General features: G+C 57.8%; 5 protein-coding genes across 6 annotated transcripts; 2 read left to right on the forward strand and 3 right to left on the reverse strand.

The window, feature by feature from the left end:
- Positions 1–32: 32 nt before the first annotated feature.
- On the forward strand, positions 33–4,568 carry TM7SF2 (transmembrane 7 superfamily member 2). Its single transcript, XM_004770095.2, has 10 exons — positions 33–267; positions 658–854; positions 943–997; positions 1,426–1,620; positions 1,702–1,805; positions 3,032–3,151; positions 3,239–3,407; positions 3,646–3,726; positions 3,814–3,936; positions 4,215–4,568. Exons 1-10 carry the CDS (start codon positions 216–218, stop codon positions 4,373–4,375), a joined length of 1,257 nt encoding a protein of 418 aa, XP_004770152.1. The 5' UTR covers positions 33–215; the 3' UTR covers positions 4,376–4,568.
- Positions 4,569–4,725: 157 nt separating this feature from the next.
- On the reverse strand, positions 4,726–6,105 carry ZNHIT2 (zinc finger HIT-type containing 2). The gene has a single exon (XM_004770083.3). The coding sequence runs from the start codon at positions 5,966–5,968 to the stop codon at positions 4,775–4,777; it is 1,194 nt and encodes a 397-aa protein (XP_004770140.1). The 5' UTR covers positions 5,969–6,105; the 3' UTR covers positions 4,726–4,774.
- Positions 6,106–9,059: 2,954 nt separating this feature from the next.
- On the reverse strand, positions 9,060–10,618 carry FAU (FAU ubiquitin like and ribosomal protein S30 fusion). The gene is made up of 5 exons (XM_004770082.3): positions 10,479–10,618; positions 10,134–10,216; positions 9,899–10,043; positions 9,405–9,460; positions 9,060–9,235 (listed from the first exon to the last, which is right to left on the reverse strand). Exons 2-5 carry the CDS (start codon positions 10,206–10,208, stop codon positions 9,110–9,112), a joined length of 402 nt encoding a protein of 133 aa, XP_004770139.1. The 5' UTR covers positions 10,209–10,216; positions 10,479–10,618; the 3' UTR covers positions 9,060–9,109.
- A 50-nt stretch (positions 10,619–10,668) lies between these two features.
- On the forward strand, positions 10,669–14,736 carry MRPL49 (mitochondrial ribosomal protein L49). Its single transcript, XM_004770079.3, has 4 exons — positions 10,669–10,825; positions 12,212–12,362; positions 13,183–13,307; positions 13,426–14,736. Exons 1-4 carry the CDS (start codon positions 10,748–10,750, stop codon positions 13,570–13,572), a joined length of 501 nt encoding a protein of 166 aa, XP_004770136.2. The 5' UTR covers positions 10,669–10,747; the 3' UTR covers positions 13,573–14,736.
- Positions 14,645–20,994, reverse strand: SYVN1 (synoviolin 1). 2 transcript variants are annotated; one of them, XM_004770081.3, is made up of 15 exons: positions 20,858–20,994; positions 20,531–20,623; positions 20,288–20,440; positions 20,097–20,145; positions 19,569–19,672; positions 18,625–18,751; positions 18,427–18,526; positions 18,277–18,342; positions 18,066–18,182; positions 17,791–17,954; positions 17,383–17,511; positions 17,137–17,289; positions 16,874–17,060; positions 15,958–16,109; positions 14,645–15,876 (listed from the first exon to the last, which is right to left on the reverse strand). In XM_004770081.3, exons 1-15 carry the CDS (start codon positions 20,987–20,989, stop codon positions 15,770–15,772), a joined length of 1,833 nt encoding a protein of 610 aa, XP_004770138.1. In that variant the 5' UTR covers positions 20,990–20,994; the 3' UTR covers positions 14,645–15,769. The 2 variants fall into 2 exon arrangements, with proteins under 2 accessions (XP_004770138.1, XP_012900100.1); XM_013044646.2 differs by having other exon boundaries at positions 17,137–17,292.
- Positions 20,995–21,068: the final 74 nt, after the last annotated feature.

A 21,068-nucleotide genomic window follows, 5' to 3' on the forward strand; every position in this document is an offset into this window, starting at 1 on the left:
TGGCTGGATTGCTGGGCCCAGGATGAGCCGGGGGTGGGGCCATTTAAAGATCTCGGGGCCGTGGGTGGTGGTAGTCCGAGCGTGGGGACCAAGTAGGTTCCAGTGTAGCGGTCTGATACCCCGCGTCACCAGGCTCAGGTCCTCGGGATGAGACGGACTGTGTTTCTCTGACGGACTCTTGTGTACCCCCTCCCCCCCTCGGTGGAGCGGAGACCATGGCCTCTCCTCAGGGCTCCCGGCCTCCGCTGGAATTCGGGGGACCCCTGGGTAATGGGGCAAGGGTGGAATCTGGGGTCAGGCTCAGCGAAGTGGGGTGAACTGCAAACGGCTGCGGGGGAGTGGGGCAGAGGAGCAGGATCTGAGAATGGAAAGCTTTGAAGGGTGTCCAGAGGCAGAGGGATCTGGGGGTTGCGGGGGACTGGGGAGCTGCAGAGCACCGGATCTGTGGGGGGTTGCACCGAGAGCGGGAGGATCTTCGGGGGAGCAAGGGGGCCGGGCTCAAGATGGGGCCGGGCTGAGGGCTGAGAACGGAGTAGGGAAGAGGGCAGTGGGAATGTAGGTGGGGGGCCCTGAGGGGTCCTGGGCAGGGAATGCGGAGGGGGCCGTGGCGGACAGCTGCCGAGCGCACGCCCGACGCGATCGCCCCCGCGTCTCCAGGCGCCGCGGCGCTGATGCTGCTGCTTCCTGCCACCATGTTCCACCTGCTCCTGGTGGCCCGCTCGGGCCCGGCGCGCCTCCTGGGCCCACCCCCCTACCTTCCGGGGCCCGAAGTGCTGTGGAGCCCGCAGATGCTGCTGCTGTGGCTCACTTGGCTCGGCCTTCAGGCGGCTCTCTACCTATTGCCGGCGCGCAAGGTGTGGACTGGGCGGGGGATGGCGGGGGAGGCGGGCTGAGGGAGGGGGTTCACTCTCACCCCTTATCAGAGCCTCTTTGTGCTCACAGGTGGCGGAGGGACAGGAACTGAAGGACAAGAGTCGCCTGCGCTACCCCATTAACGGTGCATGGTCGCGGGGGTGGGGGATGGATCCCCGCGCTGGAGTTGTGCCTGTGGGGGTGGAGCTCTAGACCCAATGGAGAGTAGCCCCCAACCCCGAGCTCCGTTAGATGCCTGTGTTAGGATCTGTGCCCGGGGTAGCCTTGGGGGATTCAGTGTCCCTCTCCACGTCCCTTGTTCTTCCACACCTACCCGCAGCATTTGCTCTTACTCTGCACCAGAGCAGTGGTTGGGGAGACCCCCTGAAAGCCAAGGGCAAGGTCATTGACCTTGGGCTTTGGACTGTGTCTGTGTGTTGCCGGGGCGCGCGCGCGCGCGCGCGCGTGTGTGTGTGTGTGTGTGTGTGTGTTTGTGAGGGAGGGAGTGGAGGGGAGGGGAAGGGCGCAGGTGTAGAGGCGCAGCCCCCAGGACTCATTGTGTACTGGTTTCAGGCTTCCAGGCCCTGGTGCTGACAGCCCTGTTGGTGGGCTTGGCTGTGTGTGCCGGGCTGCCTCTGGGGGAGCTCCCAGAAATGCTCCTGCCCTTGGCCTTTGCAGCCACCCTCACAGCCTTCATCTTCAGCCTCCTTCTCTATCTGAAGGCTCTGGTGGCCCCTGCCTCAGCCCTGGCGCCTGGGGGGAACTCAGGTGAGAGGGGTCCCAGTAGGGTGCAGATAAAGGCAGATGGGGGGGTGCTCGCTCGCGACTTCAGGCTCCGCTGTTCTCCAGGCAATCCCATCTACGACTTCTTCCTGGGACGGGAGCTCAACCCGCGCATCTGGTCCTTCGACTTCAAATATTTCTGTGAACTGCGGCCTGGCCTCATCGGCTGGGTATGCTGGGCATGGCTATGTGTGCCAGGAGGAGGGGGCGGGGTGGGGAAGCAGTGCTTGGGCAGGGCAGGGCCGGGCCACTATTGCACAGATGAAAACCATTAGTCATTCATCCCACAAATACTGGTTGAGTGCCCTGGACACTACTCTAGGTACAAGGAGACAAAAGAGAAAGAAAGTTATAGGAAAGCAAAAAAAAACAAAAACAAAAACAAAACAAAACCCAAAAAACAAAACTCTGTCCTCACGGAGCCTACACTCTAGGAAAAACACACGAAACATAAGTGAAATCTGTACAGCACGGCAGGGGTGCTATGTGCTGGGGAGAAAAAGCACGGAGGGAGTTAGGTGAGCAGGTGCGACTTTAAATAAATCAAGCTCAAACTCTATTTTGAGGACAGGAGAGGCTGAGGCTATGCCACCTGCTGGTCCTAGTGGTGTAGAACTTGAGACTGATCATTGAGACTGATGGATAGCAAGCTGTCCATCACTAGTGGCCTTGAGGACATGCCAACTGTGGTTATGGGTTATAGTCACCCATGCTGGACTGTGGTCACAGCTTCCCCAAGGGTCTCTTGGGCAGCGTCCCTCATGTCACCCTGGAGATCAGAGGTGAGATGAGGCCAGGGCCCGCCGTGGATCCGCGCCATGGCCACAGAGGCCACTTCCCCACGTGCAAGGTGGGATAAAGTGAGAACTTGCTGCGAAGGTTCTGGTGAGGGTTAGAAGTGGTAATGTTAGTGACAGCGCCAACCCAGCGCTACCAGATGGGTTTACTCATGTGTATTTGCTGTGAGCTAAGAACATGCCTCGTGTCAACAAGTCCAACAGCAACGTGAGGCAGGTCCATGATTAACTCCATTTACCACATGGTGTTGCGGGGAAGGAGCCTTTGGAGAGGGAAAGCAACTTGCCCAAATGGGAAAGCGGAGATTTAAAACCAAGCCTGATGTGTCCAGTGGCTTTCTATGTTGCTCTCCCCAAAGGAACATTACAGGTCAAGGCGAGAGCCCACACGGGCAGGGAGCCCCTCTGGACGCATCCGTGGCAGTTTTTGCCCCTGGGTAGAGCGGTTGGATTCATTCAGCAAAGGGCCAAGGACTTAGTGGCCGAGAGCCGAGAGAGAGATAAGGGGAAAGGCTGGCCACTACCCCGCTAGGTGCTGCCACCTCCGTGGGGGCGGGCTGGAGACAGACTGCCCTGTCCTCCCTCTCCCACGTCCCCAGGTCCTCATCAACCTGGCCCTGCTGATGCAGGAAGCGGAGCTTCGGGGGACTCCCTCACTGGCCATGTGGCTGGTCAATGGCTTCCAGCTACTCTATGTGGCTGATGCTCTCTGGCACGAGGTGAGGCGGGAGCGGGCGAAGAGGCAGGGAGGGCATTTGAGGACCGCATGGGGACTAAGCGGGTGTGTCGGGGTCCCATCCCTGCAGGAGGCCGTCCTCACCACCATGGACATCACACACGATGGGTTTGGCTTCATGCTGGCCTTTGGGGACCTGGCGTGGGTCCCCTTCACTTACAGCCTGCAGGCCCAGTTCCTGCTCCACCACCCGCAGGCCCTGGGGCTGCCCATGGCCTCCCTCATCTGCCTCATGAATGGTCAGTCAGGACGGGACTCCTCCCCCTTTCATTCATTCCTGCCTTTTCTTCAGCACCCTGTAGATACTAAGCCTCAGGTGCTCCTCTAACACGGGGGTGGCGATGGGGGGGGGCGGTGTGGGGGAAGGGCTGGGTCCTAGGTCTCCAGGCGAACGGAGTCTGGGCTGCGGGTGAATGGTCAGGGTCACCTAGAAGGCTCTAAACCTCGACCCTGACCACCTGCCCATGCCTTCCCCAGCTGTTGGTTACTACATCTTCCGGGGAGCCAATTCCCAGAAGAACACCTTCCGGAAGAACCCTTCTGACCCCAGAGTGGCTGGTGAGCTGGGCTGCCAGGAAGCCATGAGCGAAGCAGTGCAGCTGGGCTCCTGCCGGTTCCCCCATCCCACTCCCTGTCTTCCCCCAGGCCTTGAGACCATCCCCACAGCCACGGGGCGACAGCTGCTGGTGTCTGGGTGGTGGGGTATGGTCCGCCATCCCAACTACCTTGGAGACCTCATCATGGCTCTGGCCTGGTCCTTGCCCTGTGGTGAGTGGCTTGGGGGGGGGCACGGAATGGGGACCACACATGAGGGGGACAAAGGTGGTGACCACAGGATGCCCCATCTGGGTGTGGCGGTGAGAACAGGGATGTCCCATCCCCTGGCAGAGGGAGGCGTCAGGGAGCTGGGCTTCTATGCCAGGCTTGCGAGCCAGCACCGCACTGCAGACCTTCCAAAGGAGCCCGTGTCCCTGTGAGCCATTTGATGCGGAAACCTTTGTGAACTGGGGGGCTGCTGGGCGGTCACAGCCTCCACTTCCCCACAGGAGTGTCCCACCTGCTGCCCTACTTCTACGTCCTCTACTTCACGGCACTGCTGGTGCACCGCGAGGCCCGGGACGAGCAGCAGTGCCTGCGGAAGTACGGCCTGGCCTGGCGTGAGTACTGCCGGCGCGTGCCTTACCGAATCCTGCCCTACGTCTACTGAAGCGGCTCTGCCCACCCGTCTGTCAGTGCAGCCAGCACCAGGAGCCTGGGCCCTGTGCTGCTCTGAGCTCCAGCAAGCAGGGACGAACAGTCTCGGACAAGGGCTCTGGAGCAAGAAGAAATGCAGCCAGTGCCCAACAATGGGAGTGGAGGGGCTGCTCTTCCTCCTGGATAAACATCTGGAAGCCATGGTACCACTTCCCTCCCTTTCTGGGGCCAGGGTGTTTAAAAATTCGCTGGGTCAGCTCGGATCCAGGACAAGCTGAGAGGTGGCTTTGGGCTGGAGAGTCTAGGGATGCCAGGGGTGGGGGGTGGGGTGGGCAGCAGCTGTGGGTCAGAAGCAGGCACTGCTCACAGGGCAGACCAGTCACAGCTTTATTAAAGACAGGGAGATCCCAGATCAGCCCGGGAGTTCCTCGATGAGAATTCTTGGAGCAGGTGGCAGGGGGCCTCCCCAAAGCCGCTCCAACTCCCCAGTGAGGGCTGCCACCTCCTCTGCCGCCACAGCATGGGCTCGATGGGCCCTGGCACAGTCCAGAGCCAGCGGCATGAGGGCCGTCTCATTTTCATTGGTCCAAGCCAATAGGAACTGGCACTTCTTCCGCGCCCGGTAGAGGCGATCTCGCTCCTCCGTGGCCACGGCCTGCTTCCGGGCCCGGCCTAGGGTCTGTGCCAGGTGCCCCAGTGCTGCCAGTGTGTAGCCCTTCTGGTCTGCTGGGCCTTCGCCCATCAAGATGCGGGCAGCTTCGCGCATGGCGCCCCGTGTGCCCAGGGGCCCGGGAGGATGCTCGCCTGCTTCGAGCACCTGGGCTGCGGCCTGCAGGGCTTCCTCGGCAGAGGCAAAGACCTGCTGCGCACCCAGTGCTCCCGACACGCCGAGCAGCGTGGCACAGAAGTCGGAGACCAGTGCATCGTCGCCACCGTGATACAAGGCAAGAGTGTGCGCGTAGGCAAACAGCACGTTGGGCAGCTGGAAGCGCACGAGTGGCGAGGGCGGGCTGCGGCTCAGGCTGGCCAGCGTGGGGATCCGGGAGGGCACAGTGGGCGAGCGGGCTTCGGGAGCGTCTTCGAGAAACGGCTCGGCGGCGGCCTCCTTCGCGGGTTCCGGTGGGCTCCTCACGGGCGTGGACTCCAGCTCCGCAGGGTCACGGCCCGCGGCATCATCCACCTCTTCCAGAAGCCGCGGCCCGGCCCCGCGGCCCCACCACCACGGCCGCCACGGGGGCAGCAGCCGCCCGGCCTCGCCACGGCTCAGCAGCCGCTCGAAGGCCGCCTTCTCGGCCGGCGCCAGCAGCTCCCAGAGCCTGGTGAGGCCACCTGGCGCCGGGCCAGACTTGAGGCCCGCGTCCTCGGGGTCATCCTCGGTCTCGCGTTGCTGCCGCAGCCGCCGTAGGGCGCCGGCCAGGCGGCTGGGTGAGGCGCTGCGGCCGCGGAGCTCTCCCAGCACCTGGTCCCGGTAGAAGTCTTCGGCGCAGGTGCCGTGCGCCCGGTAGCAGCGCAGCGAGCAGTAGGGCACGTTACAGCGAGGGCAGGTGTAGCGCGCGGGCTGGGCCTCCCGGGCCGGGCAGAAACCGCAGGGCCCGGCCGGCTCCATGGCAACTGGCGCCCCGCGTACTAGCGAACACGCGCAGGCGGCTTCGGACAACTTCCGGTGCTAATCGGTTACTTCCGCCTCCTTGCGAGGCCAACGGAGCGTAAAGCCCCCGAAGCCTTTCGGCAACTTCCGCCCACCCTCGGAAGCCGAGCCCCGCCCCCACTGCCAAATAGCTCTTGAGCAGGCGCAGGAGTGGGTCGGGACGCACGGGTCCCGCCCTGCGCGGGAGGGAGCGAGGGCCGGTGCCCGAGGCCCGTGCTTCGCTGGTACCTGCTCGCCCCCTAGTGGTTCCTTGAAGCACGGTAAAGCGACCTGGCGGAAAAGGATCTTCTCGAAGCACCTCCTCAAAGGCCCCTAAATGCTCCAGGCCTATGGGGGATGTGATGCCTCCCTCCACTGGAAGGGCAGCTATTCTACTAGAGGACACAGACACATAAAGGGGAGTGCAGAAAAAGGGTGAAGATGGACTCCTTGGTCTAGACTCTGTATGTGTGTGTTGGAGGTATTTCCCCTCTTGAGAAGAGAGAAACTTTAACAGGTATCTGAACTCCTGTATGATTTCCCTCCAAATCTATGGTTCGTCCAACTTTAAAGTGCAGAATCCATACTGGGTGCCAGAAACACACTGAGCAGCAAAGAGATGGGGTCTCTGCCCTAATGAAGCTTAGTTTGTAGAGTGGGGGGGCGATAACCCACACAAACCATGCTAGGGCCCCCAGGACTTGGTCCATCACACCCATGAAAAGAGAGCTGTTTCTTTAGTCCCACCCCCAGTAAGTTCTGCCTTCACAATCCCTTGTATTTATCTCCTTATGGATCATCTATTTCCCTCTCAAGATCTGGATGGATTTGAAGACCATCAAGTCCGCTTGTTTTCCACATCCCATTACTACTGGTGGTTTCAGTTACGAGTCCCTTATCTGGTTCCCTTTCTTGCCAGCCATCCAGAGAAACCAGCCAGAGGAAGCACCGGATTGATCACAAGTCAGAACGCATCAGGCCCTTACTTAAACCCTTCCCTATACTTGGTGACTCTCCGTTGCCCTTGGACTCAAAACCGAACTCCTGTTCAGGTCTGACAAAACCACACAGCTTTGCACAGTCTATTCCCAACCTCCCCTCTTTCTTTGCAACACCCTCCTTACCTTGAGACTCTACCGCTTACTTGTTAACTACCTTCCTCACTTAACCCACAAGAATCAAATGTCTAGAAGGGAGGTGACTGACTTTTCCTAAAGATTACTAGAGATAAAAAGAGCCTGTAGGCTTGCACACTTCCTATGTGGCAGGTGACCTAAGACCTTCACATCCTGTATATTCTTCACAACTCTCAAGACATGAGAGCAGAAATTAAGTCATTTTAAGGTTGGAGAGTTGGGAAATAAATGAAGCAAGGACTCAAACTTAAGGCAGTCCAAGTCTAGATACAAGGTCTTCACCTCATGTCATACTGTATTTTAGAGAACCAGCAGGTTTGAAAACCTTCACAAAATGGGTGGGTGCGCGTGTTGCTAGGGGAACTTTGAATGAAGCCCAGAGAATCCACTCCCAGGAACACTACCAACAACCCACCAACCTGAGCTGTGATTTCATGAACGAAGTTAGCTGGACAGGTGGAGCTATAAACAAGGTCACCGTCATGCCAAGGTCATCAGGCAAGGCTTTCTGTGGCAGCCACTTTCAGGGAACAGGCATGGGCAATGAAGTCCCAGTTAAGGTAAAATAAAAGGGCCTACAGCCACCACTGGGCTGACTGCAAACAGATCCACCTCAAAATAGTCTTAAGTCCTAGCTGAGCAACAGGCTGCTTACAACCAGGCACAGGTACTAAAAAAAGTAAAAGTTCCACAAGGTCTCTTAACTCTTCCCCCCTCCCCCTTAACCTCAGGCCCCCCACCACTGCCTCCTGGCAGTCTCTCCTTTACTGTCGTGCCCCCTGCTCTTTTGCTGTATATTCAATAAATTTCATCTCCTTCTGCTTTGGGTGAATTCTCTTTCAGGGCCTGCACCACTGACTTCCCCCCCAATAGGGGTGGCCCAGATTTTCTCAAGTAGGGACATACTGGACCTGTGCCCTGGACTCCACTAAGGCCATAGCTGGTTCTAAGTTTAGGAAAAGTCAGATTGCCCTTCCCTGATATATTTTCTACCCAAATTTCTCTGCTGATGCCTCCATAATCCTCCCACAAGGATTCTTATCTCCTCTGTTCGAAGAACAAGAACAGGGTGCCTGGATGGGTTATTCAGTTAATGTCTTAACTTGGTTTCAGCTCAGATCTTGAGATGGAGCTCTGTGTAGAACCTCATGCTTGGGATGGGGCTGTGTGTGTGTGTGTGTTTGAGCAAAGATTCTCTACCTCTGCCCTCCCCTGCTCCATTTCAAATAAACCTTAAAAAACAGGGACGCCTGGGTGGCTCAGTTGGTTAAGTTGCTGCCTTGGGCTCAGGTCATGATCCCAGGGTCCTAGGATAAAGTCTTACATCAGGCTCCTTGCTCAGTGGGGAGCCTGCTTCTCTCTCTTCCTCTGCTTGCCGCTCTGCCTGCTTGTGTTCTCTCTGACAAATAAATCTTAAAAAAAAACAAAAACAAAAAACCAAACCTTAACAAACAAAAAACAAGGGCGCCTGGGTGGCTCAGTGGGTTAAGCTGCTGCCTTGAGCTCAGGTCATGATCTCAGTGTCCTGCGATCAAGTCCTGCACTGAGCTTTCTGCTCATCGGGGAGCCTGCTTCCTCCTCTCTCTCTGCCTACTTGTGATCTCTGTCAAATAAATAAGTAAAATAAATATTAAAAACAAAAAACCAAAACAGTAAAAAATGATTTGGCAGACTTGTCAAGTTATTTGGATTAGAAAATCTCCAATTTCCATCCAAAGAGTTGCCATCTGGAGTTACCAATTTTCATGGTAACCCTTTTCCTACAGTTTACCACTGCTTCCCCAACCCGAGGCCCGTCTCTTCCAACCTGACAGTGCCAAGAAACCAGAACCAAGCCTCACTGTTCTAATCAACACACCACCAGCCCCAGAAGATACCCGAACAAGTATCTTCCCGAGGCCCTCCCTGTACATTAAGATGAAACAATGAAATAATTGAACTACGTAAGAGGCTTTATTGGGGGAGAGCCAGGATTACAATGGACTTAAGAGTTGGCATTGGGGCCCTTCTTCTTGCCAAAAGTGGGCACAACGTTGACAAAGCGCCGGTTGTACTGCATCCGCCGCTTGGCTCGGCCTGTCTTCTTCTTCTTTTTCTCCTGTTTGGCCACCTGGGAAAAGGGAAGGATCATCAGACCTCCCGGACCATCCCTCAGTCTTACCTCCAGGGAGGGAGAGGGCAAACAGAGGAAAGACCAAAGGTCTTGGCTTAGCTGAAAAACAAACAAACAAAACAAAACCTGCACACAAAACCCAAAAACCCAGAATACGGTCACCTACCTTGGGAGTCTGCCCTCTTACTTTCCCAGCACGGGCCAGAGAACCGTGGACTTTACCTGTGGTGGCAAAGAAGTCAGAACGCAGTTAGGAGAGCAAGAAGGCCCCACCCAGCAGAATCCTTTCTTCCTCAACTCAAGCCTTTAAAAATAAACAGGGACCAACAGGGGCTGCAAAGAAAGGTGCAGAGATATGACCTCTGACCAGGAGTGTTTAGTACAGTACGTTCCAGGGTTTCACTTCAGTATCTTCCAGCCCAACTTTAAACAAGAGCTGAAAAGTACCTTGAGGGATCCAGTCGGACTTGATTTCAGTGAGCGAACAAGGGGCTAATAAGTAATTGAAACAGAACTAGGCTCTAGCTCCGTCTCCCATAGACCTCTTAATGAGGAAGGTAAACAGGAACCACCACCCTGGGGTTAGGACACTGAACCCCACACCCCACACTCGTATTATGAGTTTACCGACATTTCAAAGTACAATGCTCCCCAACTCACCTCCAAGCATGCGGCCGGCTACTTCCAGGGTGGTCAGTGCCTCCACTCCACACTGACCTAGGGTAGCCTCATCCTCCAGGGGCGTGCCCGCCAGGAGCACGACTTGATCTTCAGGAGCGATGCCCTCCAGCGAGGCTACATGAGCCTACGGTAAAATAAGGCTCATCAGCGTCCCCGCGGAGCGAGACTGAAGAACACAGAAGGACGGTGCCCAGGCAGCACCACGCAGCCTTACCTTGATCTGGGCGACCGTCTCCTGGCCGGTCACCTCGAGGGTGTGTAGCTCCTGGGCGCGGACGAAGAGCTGCATGTCGGCGACTGACGAAAGAAAGGCTCGTAAGAGAAGAATGCTCTGGGAGAAAGGGGGTCGGGGGGAGGCAGCGGGCCGGCACCCATCGCGCTGAGATATAGGTGGTCGCGGGATCTCACGTGGGTAAGGCCGGGCCTGCCAGGGAGGTCGGGTGGGGACCGGGAGCTGGCCCTCAGGACACACCCTCTCCCTCTGTCTTTCCCGCGTCCTCTGACTTCGCGGCCCACCTGCTACTAGGCCCTCCAGATCCAGCGGTGGCCCAAATCTTACCTGAACCGCGGGCACCGCAGCCGCTACCGCGAAGATGGAGTCGAGAAAGAGGAAGGAGCAGGGGCGCGCACGTCTACACTGCCTGCTGCGTGCCACGTCACTGCTGGGCGACCGCTAGAGCCTTTGGTTGTTGTACCGCCCACTGCAGTTCTAGCTCCGCCTCTTTACGCTTTGCGCAAGCGTTCTTCCGGTCCCGGGAGCGCGCCCCTGAAGGGGCCGGACCTGGCCGGTTGCGCGCGCAGAAGACCGGTGTACGGGAGAAGTTCAAGATGGCAGCGGCCATGTTCCGCGCTACGCTGAGAGGATGGAGAACCGGCGTCCAGCGGGGCTGTGGGCTACGGCAGCTGGTGAGAACGCTGAGCCTGGAGATGGGGAGGACAGGGCTCTTACTCCTGTAACAGTTACAGGAGTAACAGTGTTTACTCCTGTAACCCTGGAGCTGAGATACAAGATAGAGGCAAGGCGCAAGGCCTGTAGTGCGCCTCGGTGTTTGGGGCTTAGAACCTGATTGGTGGACCATTTGGGTGAGTCAGAACTGGGAGGGGCTGCCCATCGACTCCGGCTAATTTTTTAAAAGGGATACGGTTCCACAGGGTAGTGGTCGGCCCTAGATCATTGACGACAGTAATGAGAACCTAGAGTTCATGATACACAGTCCACTCCAATCTGCTTCCCTTTTCTCGTAACCCCGGGCCTATCAGGACTCCAGGGTATCTTTTGGGAAAAGTGTCCAAAAAGAATCTTCAGGCTGGAGAATGGGAGGACAGTTTGCGGAGAGTTACCTTAGGTAGATGGTTTGTTGATGTCTTAATTTTTCCTACATAGTAAAAGGGGGTAGTAAAATACCTAACTTGTGTCATTGTAAGAATTCAGTCAAAATACCCGTAACACATTTAGTCCATCCATTGCCTGGGGGTGTTTATATGAAGCCAGAATGTTCCAGGTAAGCGAGGGTCACAACGGGTGATTGTGAGTGGGATTATCACGATTGCTGAAAGTGCCTAATCCTGAACTAGAATATTTCAGTAGAACGTTTAGAGGAAGCTTTAAAACACTGAAAAAATTCAGTCGGTCAGACTTAGAGTAAATTGCCTTTTTTTTTTTTTTTTTAAGATTTTATTTATTTATTTGGGGCGCCTGGGTGGCTCAGTGGGCTAAAGCCTCTGCCTTGGCTCAGGTCATGATCCCAGGGTCCTGAGATCGAGCCTGGCATCGGGTTCTCTGCTCAGTGGGGAGCCTGCATCCCTCCCTCCCTCTCTGCCTACTTGTGATCTCTGTCGAATAAATAAATAAAATCTTAAAAAATAAGATTTTATTTATTTATTTGACAGAGAGAGACACAGCGAGAGAGGGAACACAGCAGGGGGAGTGGGAGAGGGAGAGGGAGAAACAGACTTCCCGCAGAGCAGGGAGCCTGATGAGGACCCTGGGGTCATGACCTGAGCCAAAGGCAGATGCTTAACGACTGAGCCACCCTGGTGCCTTGACTATGGTTTTTGAGTCACACAGAAATCCTAAGGGGGCAAGTCCTTCAGAGTGCCTGAATTTCTTTTCTACTCTCACCTCTATCCTGGCCGACTGAAGTCTGGGGCTTTTCTGTCTCCAGGCTTTTATTTATGCCGTTTTTTGTACCTGTAGTGCTTCCTTTTTTAACAAGTTCTGCCTCTCCTTTGATGGGTGGGTGTGTAGTGGGTGGGCTCATAGTTGTTTGTTTTTTTTGTTTTTGGCCTCAGAGCCAAACCCAGGAGCTTCCTGATTACCCCAGCTTTGTGGAGTCTGTAGATGAATACCATTTTGTGGAGCGCCTGATACCCCCTACCAGCATCCCAAAGCCACCGAAGCATGAACACTATCCCACTCCCAGTGGTTGGCAGCCACCCAGAGGTGAGCTGGGCGATTGGGATGGCTTGAGGTTTATAGGGGGAAAACTTCCTCTCCCTACTGGTCTACCTCCCCAGTTGAGGCTCTGGATTCCCCAGTGGGTTCAGGACTCGTGTTGAGGTGTCTCAGGGCTTAGCATCTGCCTCGTGTTCAAGGAAGGGCCTGGGAAGGCAGCGCTGTTTTACTAGTACCCATCCATCCACACTGTCGGGATGAAGTCTTCCCATTCTGGAGAAGTGAAGCATAGAGAGAAGACCTGAAAGCTGGAACCCCCACTCCCACCCCAGTGGGCCTCGTACCATCTTTGAGAACACAGCTTGGTTGTTGGGCATTTCTGGGTTCAGATTTGACTTTGCTGTTCATTGCCAGTGTGGTCACGAGTTAGTCACTTAGCTTCTCCCATATGGAGTTTCAGCAAGATGGCGATAATCTGCTTGGTACATAAAACACTTAATACAGAGCCCAGCATGTGGTAGGTAGGTGTTCAGTGCTATAAATCCCCGTTTCTTTGTGTCAGAGATTGCTACTAACCTCCCTGACCCAGGGGAGAAGTGCAAGGATTGGCCCCAGATGGGGATCTAAAGATATAGGGAGGCATGGCCCTAATTTTGTTTCTTCTTGAGCATCTTCTACTGCCACGCCCTGTGCTAGGCCTAGGAGGTTATCAGGGTGAAGCAGCTGGTCTTGGCTTCAATTTAGGGAAAGAGCAGGTGTTCTGACCTGAAATCGAGGTGGCTTTACCATCGGGTGCACTGAAGGGCATGAGCTGAGGGGGCATAAAGCCTGGGGAGGTCTGGCTTCTCACTGTTCTTGCATGTAATAGACCCCCCACCCGACCTGCCCTACTTGGTGCGGCGCTCTCGAATGCACAACATCCCTGTCTACAAGGACATCACACATGGCAACCGCCAGATGACTGTCATCCGGAAGGTGGAGGGGGACATCTGGGTAAGTGAGGACATGGGTCGGGGGCTGATACTAACCCTTTCGGGACCGGAGGGATGGGAGTCTTATAAGGGGATGGTCTGACCAGGCTTGATGTGTGGTCTTCCCTCTCCCTCCTCAGGCCCTGCAGAAAGATGTGGAAGATTTTCTGAGTCCACTGCTGGGGAAGACACCGGTCACCCAGGTCAATGAGGTGACAGGTACCCTGCGCATCAAGGGCTACTTTGACCAGCAGCTCAAAGCCTGGCTCCTGGAGAAGGGCTTCTGAGGGCCAGCTGAGCAGCCTGCATGATAGCATTCCCCCAAGACTAGAGTCTGGGGGGTCTCGGGAGGAGTGAGGTGACTGTTGGAGCAACTAGGACAGGAGGTATAAATGCCAGGGCTAAGAGCTTGGGCAGGGCGCAGTCAGGGCTAAAGGGCTTCAGAGCAGGCCTCGCTCACTTTAGGGGGAATGTGACCCTCTCCACAGATGCCCGCAGCGGGGAGGGCTGCCTGCCAGTGGGGACCCTGCCTCCGGTGGAGCTCACTGGGCTCACTGTTCAGATTCTGGAGGTTGTTGACCGGTGGAAGTAACAGCCCAACCCAGTTGAGGGGCGGGTAGTGCAGAGCAGACCCACTGAGTATGTGTCTTCCTTGGCCTTCACACGCTCACTGCTGCAGACGTTCTCAAGCCCTTGCTCTGGGCCAGACCTGGTTTGGTGGCGGCTGTGGAGAACACACAGGACTCGGGCGTGGTTCCTGGAGGTCTTCAGTTCCAAGTCAGGTCACCACGGGGCATAGGCATAGAGGGCCCTGGTCAGCCCCTGAACTCGTTCCTTTCACCCACGGAGAAGTAGAAGGCCCCTCGCCTGGGCTCCATTCTTGGGAGAGTTGGGCCTGACTGCACCTCCAGCTCCGCGATGCTGAGTGATTAGCTTGAGTTGGTGCCTCCACAAGGGGGTGCTCTGGAGCTCCCAGCAGTCGGGCAGAGCCAGCCTGCCTTCCCTGGTGGCCTGGTATCGAGGCTAGACAGCGGCTTCGCAGGAAGATGCTGGCCTTTTGCCCCTGCCATCCCGACCCACGCCCCCAGCCCGTGAACCTTCACAGTTGCCCCATCTAGGGAGCTACAAAGGTCATAGGCCTGAGTTCCCACCCTCAAAGCCTGGCTCCCCTACTTAGCCTCGAAGGCAGGGAACTGAACTTCTTGGGGGCTCAGTTTCTTCATATGGCAAATGGGGGTAGCTCCAGAACAGTGAATGTCTTGTCTGACGAAACCCACGGCCCTGGGGATTCTCAAGTCGACAGCCCGAGCAAGCAGCAGCAGCCTGGCTTGCTGTTCCTGTGACACCCAGCTCCACCAGTCACTAAGGCGAGTCTTTATTTGGCTGTATATACAATTTAAGCTATTAAAATTTGTACAATATTTACAAATTAAATAATCATCTGAAACGGTCTCCAGCAACTCTTGTAACACAGAACCGAGGGGAAAATAAAGACAAGGGCAGGTGGGCCTCAGCTCCTGTGGTCCCTACCTGGCCCAGTGCCTTTTCTAAACTGGAAAGACCAGGAGCCAGACACTCCTGCTCCTCTTTCCTAGGGTCAAGCATTCAAGTTCAAAGACAAAATTTAAGCCAAAAGACAACAGCAAGGAAGTAGTTCCAATTCTTCTGAACCCGAGACATTCTGTAAGTCAAGAAGTGGCCTTCCACAGATTCTGGGGCTCGCAGTGGTTCAGGAGCAGACGCACGGGCCCTCAGCCTGGCGCAAGGCTGGGCAGTGGTTGCTGGGTGAGACCAGGAATGGTCTCACTTGATAGACAGACCTCAGGGAGAAAGGGCCCTGGGGAGAGGGGCAGGGCACCTCAGTGCTGCCCCCCTGCTCCTCCAGCCCAAGGCAGGCCTCTCCCTGAGCTGGGCAGTTGCCAGTAAGACACGGAAACACCACAGGGCACGAGTGACACAGCCACCATCACAAAGGGCCTCTAGGGAGTTTAGCGTAAGAAAAGGGACAGCAGTACCAATCTTGGTGGGTGGCCCAGGGAGCAAGTTCCTGGCCTGCCTCCAGGCCCTTAAGTTCACACATGGGATCGGGGCGCTAATACTGTTTAGCATGAAAGCGACTTCACAAAAACACACACACACACACACACACACAGGTGGGCCTTGGAGGGGCTGCCCCTTCTCCCAGAGAGAGCTTCTCTGAGACTGCCTTCCTGCCTTCACGGCCCCAGCAGAACAGGCTGAAGGGTGGGGGAGGGAGGCTGGAATGGACCCGAGATCCCCAAGGCTGCCCGGGACTGGAAGGGCTGGAGTCAACTGGGGCCTCAGGCGTCTTTCCACTTGGCCTAGGGGATGCCTCCTCCTTTCTCTCAGAGCTGGGGGTCGGTACTCCCTGGTGCACACGGAGAGGGAGCGGGCACTTGGTGGCGGGACGTGTTACATTAGGGCCGCCCGAGAGAGGGGAGGCAGGGGAGGGCCGGGGTAATGTCAGTGGGCGACGGGGGACTCCAGCTTCTGCAGGCGGCGGCGGCGGAGCTCTGCTGCATCAGGCTCCCCGTCCTCAGGCAGCTCCTCCGTGCCCAGTGACTCAGGAGCTGCGGACAGAGTTCAGAAGTGGAACCCAGAGAAGTTCCTTCCCCACTCCCCAGCCCAACCCCCAGGCTGACCAAGACTACCTGGAGGCTTTTCAGGCTCAGGGGCTGGTGGGGAGGCCCCAGGGGAGGGGGTGGTGGTCTCAGAGCTGGGGATGCTGGTGGGGGAGGCAGCAGTGACCACCGCAGGGGCCGTCTCCTCAGTGGGGCTGACTGAGGCAGCAGGTCGGGGGGGCCTGGGAAGAGAAGGAGGAAGGGGCAGGTGAGGCCTTGACATCCTGGCACGACTGGGCAGATCTGTCTGCCCCTTATGAGCCCTGCAGGGTAGCATCAGCGCTGAGGGACGTCTGAGGCCCAAGGGAACAGCAGACACAGGCGAGCACATGCTGTGGGAGTCCTCGTGGGCCCACACCGCAGATGTGCCATAAGCCACCTGCCGGCGAGCACTGGTGGTAGCCTTGTTCGCTCTGAGACTGCGGGGTGCCAGGCTCCAAGGGACACCCGCAGACTTTCCCCTGAATAAAACCCCACTCAAATCTCTGACTCCAGTGCCCCGCCAGGCCTGTGCCATCACCCCCACGTGCTGGGCTCTCTGCACGTGACCTGTGGGTGGGACTTATTCAAATAAGGCGAGAGTGGTCTCGGGGCAAGCGAGTGGTGGGACCAGGACCTGAACTTAGGACGGGCTGCTTCTAGGGGCCTTTATATTTGCTGACTCAGATCAGGGCCACTGGTTCTCAGGCACAGGGTCACCACTTGGGAGAAGGGCCCCGTGATGAACGAAAGCACTGAGAATTAGGAGTCGTCCGATTTCAGAAAAACCTGAAGGAGCGGGATTTGAAGTCCACGCTCTACTAACCGTCAGCCCTCCTGAGACCCAGGCAGGCCTTCTGCAGCAAGAGGACAGAGGCCTCGAGAACCTGGAGCTCCTGGTCTGCCTACAGATAGGTGGGCCGAGGCAACCCCGGCCGGGGGCCCTCCGTGGGGGCCGCGGACGTACCCCAGGGAGGCGAGCACGGTGAGGTACTGGTTGATCTGCAGCATCGCGGCGTCCAGCAGCGTGTGGATGTTGCGCAGGCTCTGCAGCCGGGCCTCCAGGTGCTGCCGCTCGTGGCCTTCCAGGGCCCGCAGCTCCTCCGGGGTCAGCCCGGCAAAGCCCGCGGGGGGCACGGGCATGGGGGGGAAGGCTGGAGAGAGGCCGAGGCTCAGCCTGGGTCCCACCGACCCCTCCTCCCCATCAACCCCGCCTGCGGCTCGGCTTACCAAAAGGTGGAGGCAGCGGCACGCCCATCCAGGGGGGAGGGAAGGGGAAGCCTGGGGCGGGGCCGGCTTCAGGGGCGGGGGCGGAGCCAGGGGCTGGGGCCGGGGCCGCAGCAGCCCCTGTGGTTGTGGCGGCTCCACTGGGCCGAGGAAGGGCTGCTGAAGGGTAAGAACAGTTTGGAGAGTGTTAAGAGGCCTCCGCTTCCATTCCTCCCACCCCTTGGCTGTCGCAGTCCCGGAGAAACTCACCTGCACTGGTGGATGGAGGGGCCCCGGCCTCTCCCGAGCTGGGGGGAGGTGGGACAGGTGGGAAGGGGCCCATCGGGGGCCACAGCGGGAACATGCCTGGAGGAAAGGGAGGCAGGAGGCCCTGGGGGACTGCAGAGAGAGAACAGGGTAGTGGGAAAAGATCCAAGTGAGACAGATCCAAGTCACACCCAAGGGGCTGGGTGTTAGGAACCCCGTCTTTGCTCCCAAGGGCCCGTCTGAACTCAGCACTGATGACCCATGACTACCAGCCATTTGATGTCTCTTCCTATGACCCCCTTCCCTGCCCAGACTGAGCTCCTCGAGGACAGGGAGTCTGATTCACCTCGTGTTTCCCATACCCAGCTCAGAACAGGGTGTGCTGAATGGCCAGATGAGGGGGCCACTCACAGTTGGGGGGCTGCGGCAGGAGTGGTGGGGGGTGAGCGGCCGGCTGTGGCCCCTGCTCAGCAGGCTCCGGGGGCGCAGGTGACTGGGTCGGCAGTGATGCGCGGAGAACGTCCATGCGGCAGGTGGGGCAGGTCTGCTGCCGCTGGAACCAGGAGCGCAGGCAGCTAAGGGCATGAAGACAAGGCGATGGTCTGCAGATGCCCGGGGGGGCAGCCTTCCAGAGCCTTCCAGAGCCTCTCCCCCAATGTCCGGCTCCCTGGGCACCGCCCCCCCACCTGGTGTGGAAAATGTGGTTGCAGGGCAATCTCTTGGCCCCCGTCACCATCTCTTCTCGGCAGATGATGCAGACGTTGTCCATTGCCTGGAGTTCCTCTGGGGTGGCATCTGGATACCTAGTGAAGACAGGCCAAGGCTAGGTCAAGACCAGAGGCGGAGTCGGGGGAACCAGGGGCAGAGCTCGGGACAGCAGCCGTCCAGCCCACTTACAGTGTGTTCATGTTACGGATGGCGCGGCGGGACATGATGGCATCCGTCACAGCCTTCTTGAACTGCCTGCAAGACCACGTGCGGTGAGCGCTGGGTGAAGGGGGGAGGATCAGGTGTGGGACCGGTAGGGGAGGGCTGGGCTGGGCTTACCTCATGGCCAGGTACATGGGCCGGATGGCAAAGAGAGGGAAGGTGTGCACCTTGATCATGATAGTCATGAAAGCCATGTACAGCAAAACCTTGATGAAGCCTGGGGGCAAGGAGAAGTGCAGAGAGCAGCAGTCACAGGGCCTGGGAGGCAGGGCCGGGGACGCTGGTTCCGGTCCAGGAGGCCCAGGCTCTTCTCACCTGTGAACAGCTCCGTGTAGAGCATGTACACGGCCTTATTGTCCCAGGGGTTCTCGCTCTGGAGGTCCACGGAGTGCAGGACGTACTTGATGAAGATGGTGAGGACCATAGTCATCAGGATGGCGTACTGTGGGAGGAGGGGGCGGGGACGTCAGCACACGGCGCCCCCTGGCGGCAGCCACACACGGCTGGGGCCGGGCGTCTGCAGGGCAGAGCGCAGCGATGGGCAGGGACGCGTCACCCGTCAGCTCCTCCACTCCCCGGCTGCTGGGACTTCTGGTGACTCACCAGACCTCTCCAACCCTGGCAGCCTGTCTGTTCAATGACAGAATTAACTGTCCCTTTCTTTTCTTTTCTTTTCTTTCCTAAGATTTTATTCATTTATTTGGCAGAGATCACAAGTAGACAGAGAAGCGGGCAGAGAGAGAGGGGGAAGCAGGCTCCCCACTGAGCAGAGAGGCCGAAGCGATGCGGGGCTCGTTCCCAGCAGCCTGGGACCATGACCCGAGCCGAAGGCAAAGGCTTTAACCCACTGAGCCACCCAGGCGCCCCCTTAACTGTCTCTTTCTAACGACATTCCTTTGCCGACGAAAAGCCACAGGTTCAGTGCTCGGCACAGGGTCTAGCGTCCAAGTGAGCGCTCAACCAGTGGGAATGTTGGCACCGAGCACCCCTCCTCACCCCGCTGTTCGTCAAGCTCATTCCTGCGGTGGGCAGTAGCCCACTCCTCGGGCCACAACGTCCAGAAGGCCCTCCCAGGGCGCCAGGTTGGAGCTGCTCCTCCCCATGCGCCTCCCTCCACGCTTTCCTGCTCTCCTGGGTGTGCGTGTGTACAAGGCAAGAGCTGATGCTGACTGACGGCAAGCCCGGCCCCAGAACAGGTGCTCGGGAGGGGTCTGTTGGGTTATTCGAGGCACGTTCGGTGCTACCTCCGGCAGTTTTACCTCAAAGCCAAACACCAGCTGCACAGAGGCCCCGCGGGTCAGGATGCTGTGATAGGCGTGGCTGACGAAGAGGAAGTCCAGGGTACCAAGGAGGAACATGAGGGCTGTGGGGACCCCCCCAAATGGGGGATTGGTGGGGTCAGCACCGGGCCTGATGGCCACCTCCTCCTTCAAGACCCCACCCTCCGGCCCACCATGGCCCTAGCCATCTAGTCAGGTGCCACACTCCACTGACCCCAGCCCCCTGGGAACTGCAGTTTTGCCTAGGAGGGTATTAGAGCGGCCCGAGCTCCAGGTGAGGAGGCCAAGGGCTTCGGGGCTGGGCAGCTGAGGAGCCCTGGGGTGGAACAGGACAGAGGTGATGCAAATTAACTTCCAAATTTATCTTTCCTGTACAGCTGTGGGTCAAGGGGGATGCCTGTGCTCTAGGGTACAGGACCACGGTTAGTGACTTGTCGTGTTCCGATCATCCACAGAGCCTCTCGTCCCTCCAGCTCCCTCCTCGTCCCTCCCAGGGATCTCACTCACAGACAATGCGGCAGTGAAAGAGCCAGGAGATGTTGGGGCTGCGTTCCATCTGAGGCAGAGCAGAAAAGGGGCCCATCAGGAAGGCCGGGGCTTACCCCACATCCCCAAGCCCGACTTCACTGCCCAAGCCCACCCACCAAGCCAATCCCTGGCTCCCATCTGCTCCGGAGAACGCCCTCAACCCAACTCACAAAGTCCACACGGTCCTCAGCCAGCCAGTGAAAACACTTGAGGAAGAGAAGGAGGGTGAAGAGTGCAACAAAGCGGGGGCTGAAGTCGTCCCGAAACACGGTGAAGGCCAGACAAGTCTCAGTGACAGCATACCAGGAACGTTCCAGAAGGTGCTGGGGGGTGGACAAGGAATGATGAGGACCTCAAGACACTCTGCTTGTCCAGCTCCCTGCCCCTCGCTTTTGGAGTCAAGAACATCTTACCTCCATCTCTGCTGCCCTCAGCTGTCCAAAGAACACCTTGCCCATCACTTTGCCCAAGAGAAAGACAAGGACAAAGGCCTGGATGTAGAGGACCTAGGAGTGAGAATAAGCTATGGTTTGAGGTCACTTTCTGCTCTGCTATGTCTGGGGCTCCTCATTTGGGAACCTCCCCCAATGTCCCCATCCCAATTAATTAAAAGGCAGGCAGCTAGTGGGTTACTTGGCCTTTCTCCCACTTACCTGACCTCTAACTCCGCCCCCCCCCCCTCAAGCGGACTCCGCCTCCCCGCCCAGGGAGATTCCCCCTACCCTGAGCCCTGAACTCACTGCCATACTGGGGCTGGACTTGGTCAAGTACACCACAGTGGGGTAGAACTGGTGCTTGAGGTAGTAGGCATGAGCCACCACGGCCCCGGTCAGCGCCAGGCTGGCCGCCATCATCACTGCGGTGCGGAACATTGCCCTGGCCTGGAGACCTGCGTGGGGAAAGGGAAGGAATCACCTGTGTGATGCGTACACCGTGCAAACCCAGCCCCCC

The sequence above is a fragment of the Mustela putorius genome, unplaced genomic scaffold (assembly GCF_011764305.1).
Source record: "Mustela putorius furo isolate JIRA1106 unplaced genomic scaffold, ASM1176430v1.1 tig00000127_pilon_pilon_pilon, whole genome shotgun sequence".
NCBI lineage: Eukaryota > Metazoa > Chordata > Mammalia > Carnivora > Mustelidae > Mustela > Mustela putorius.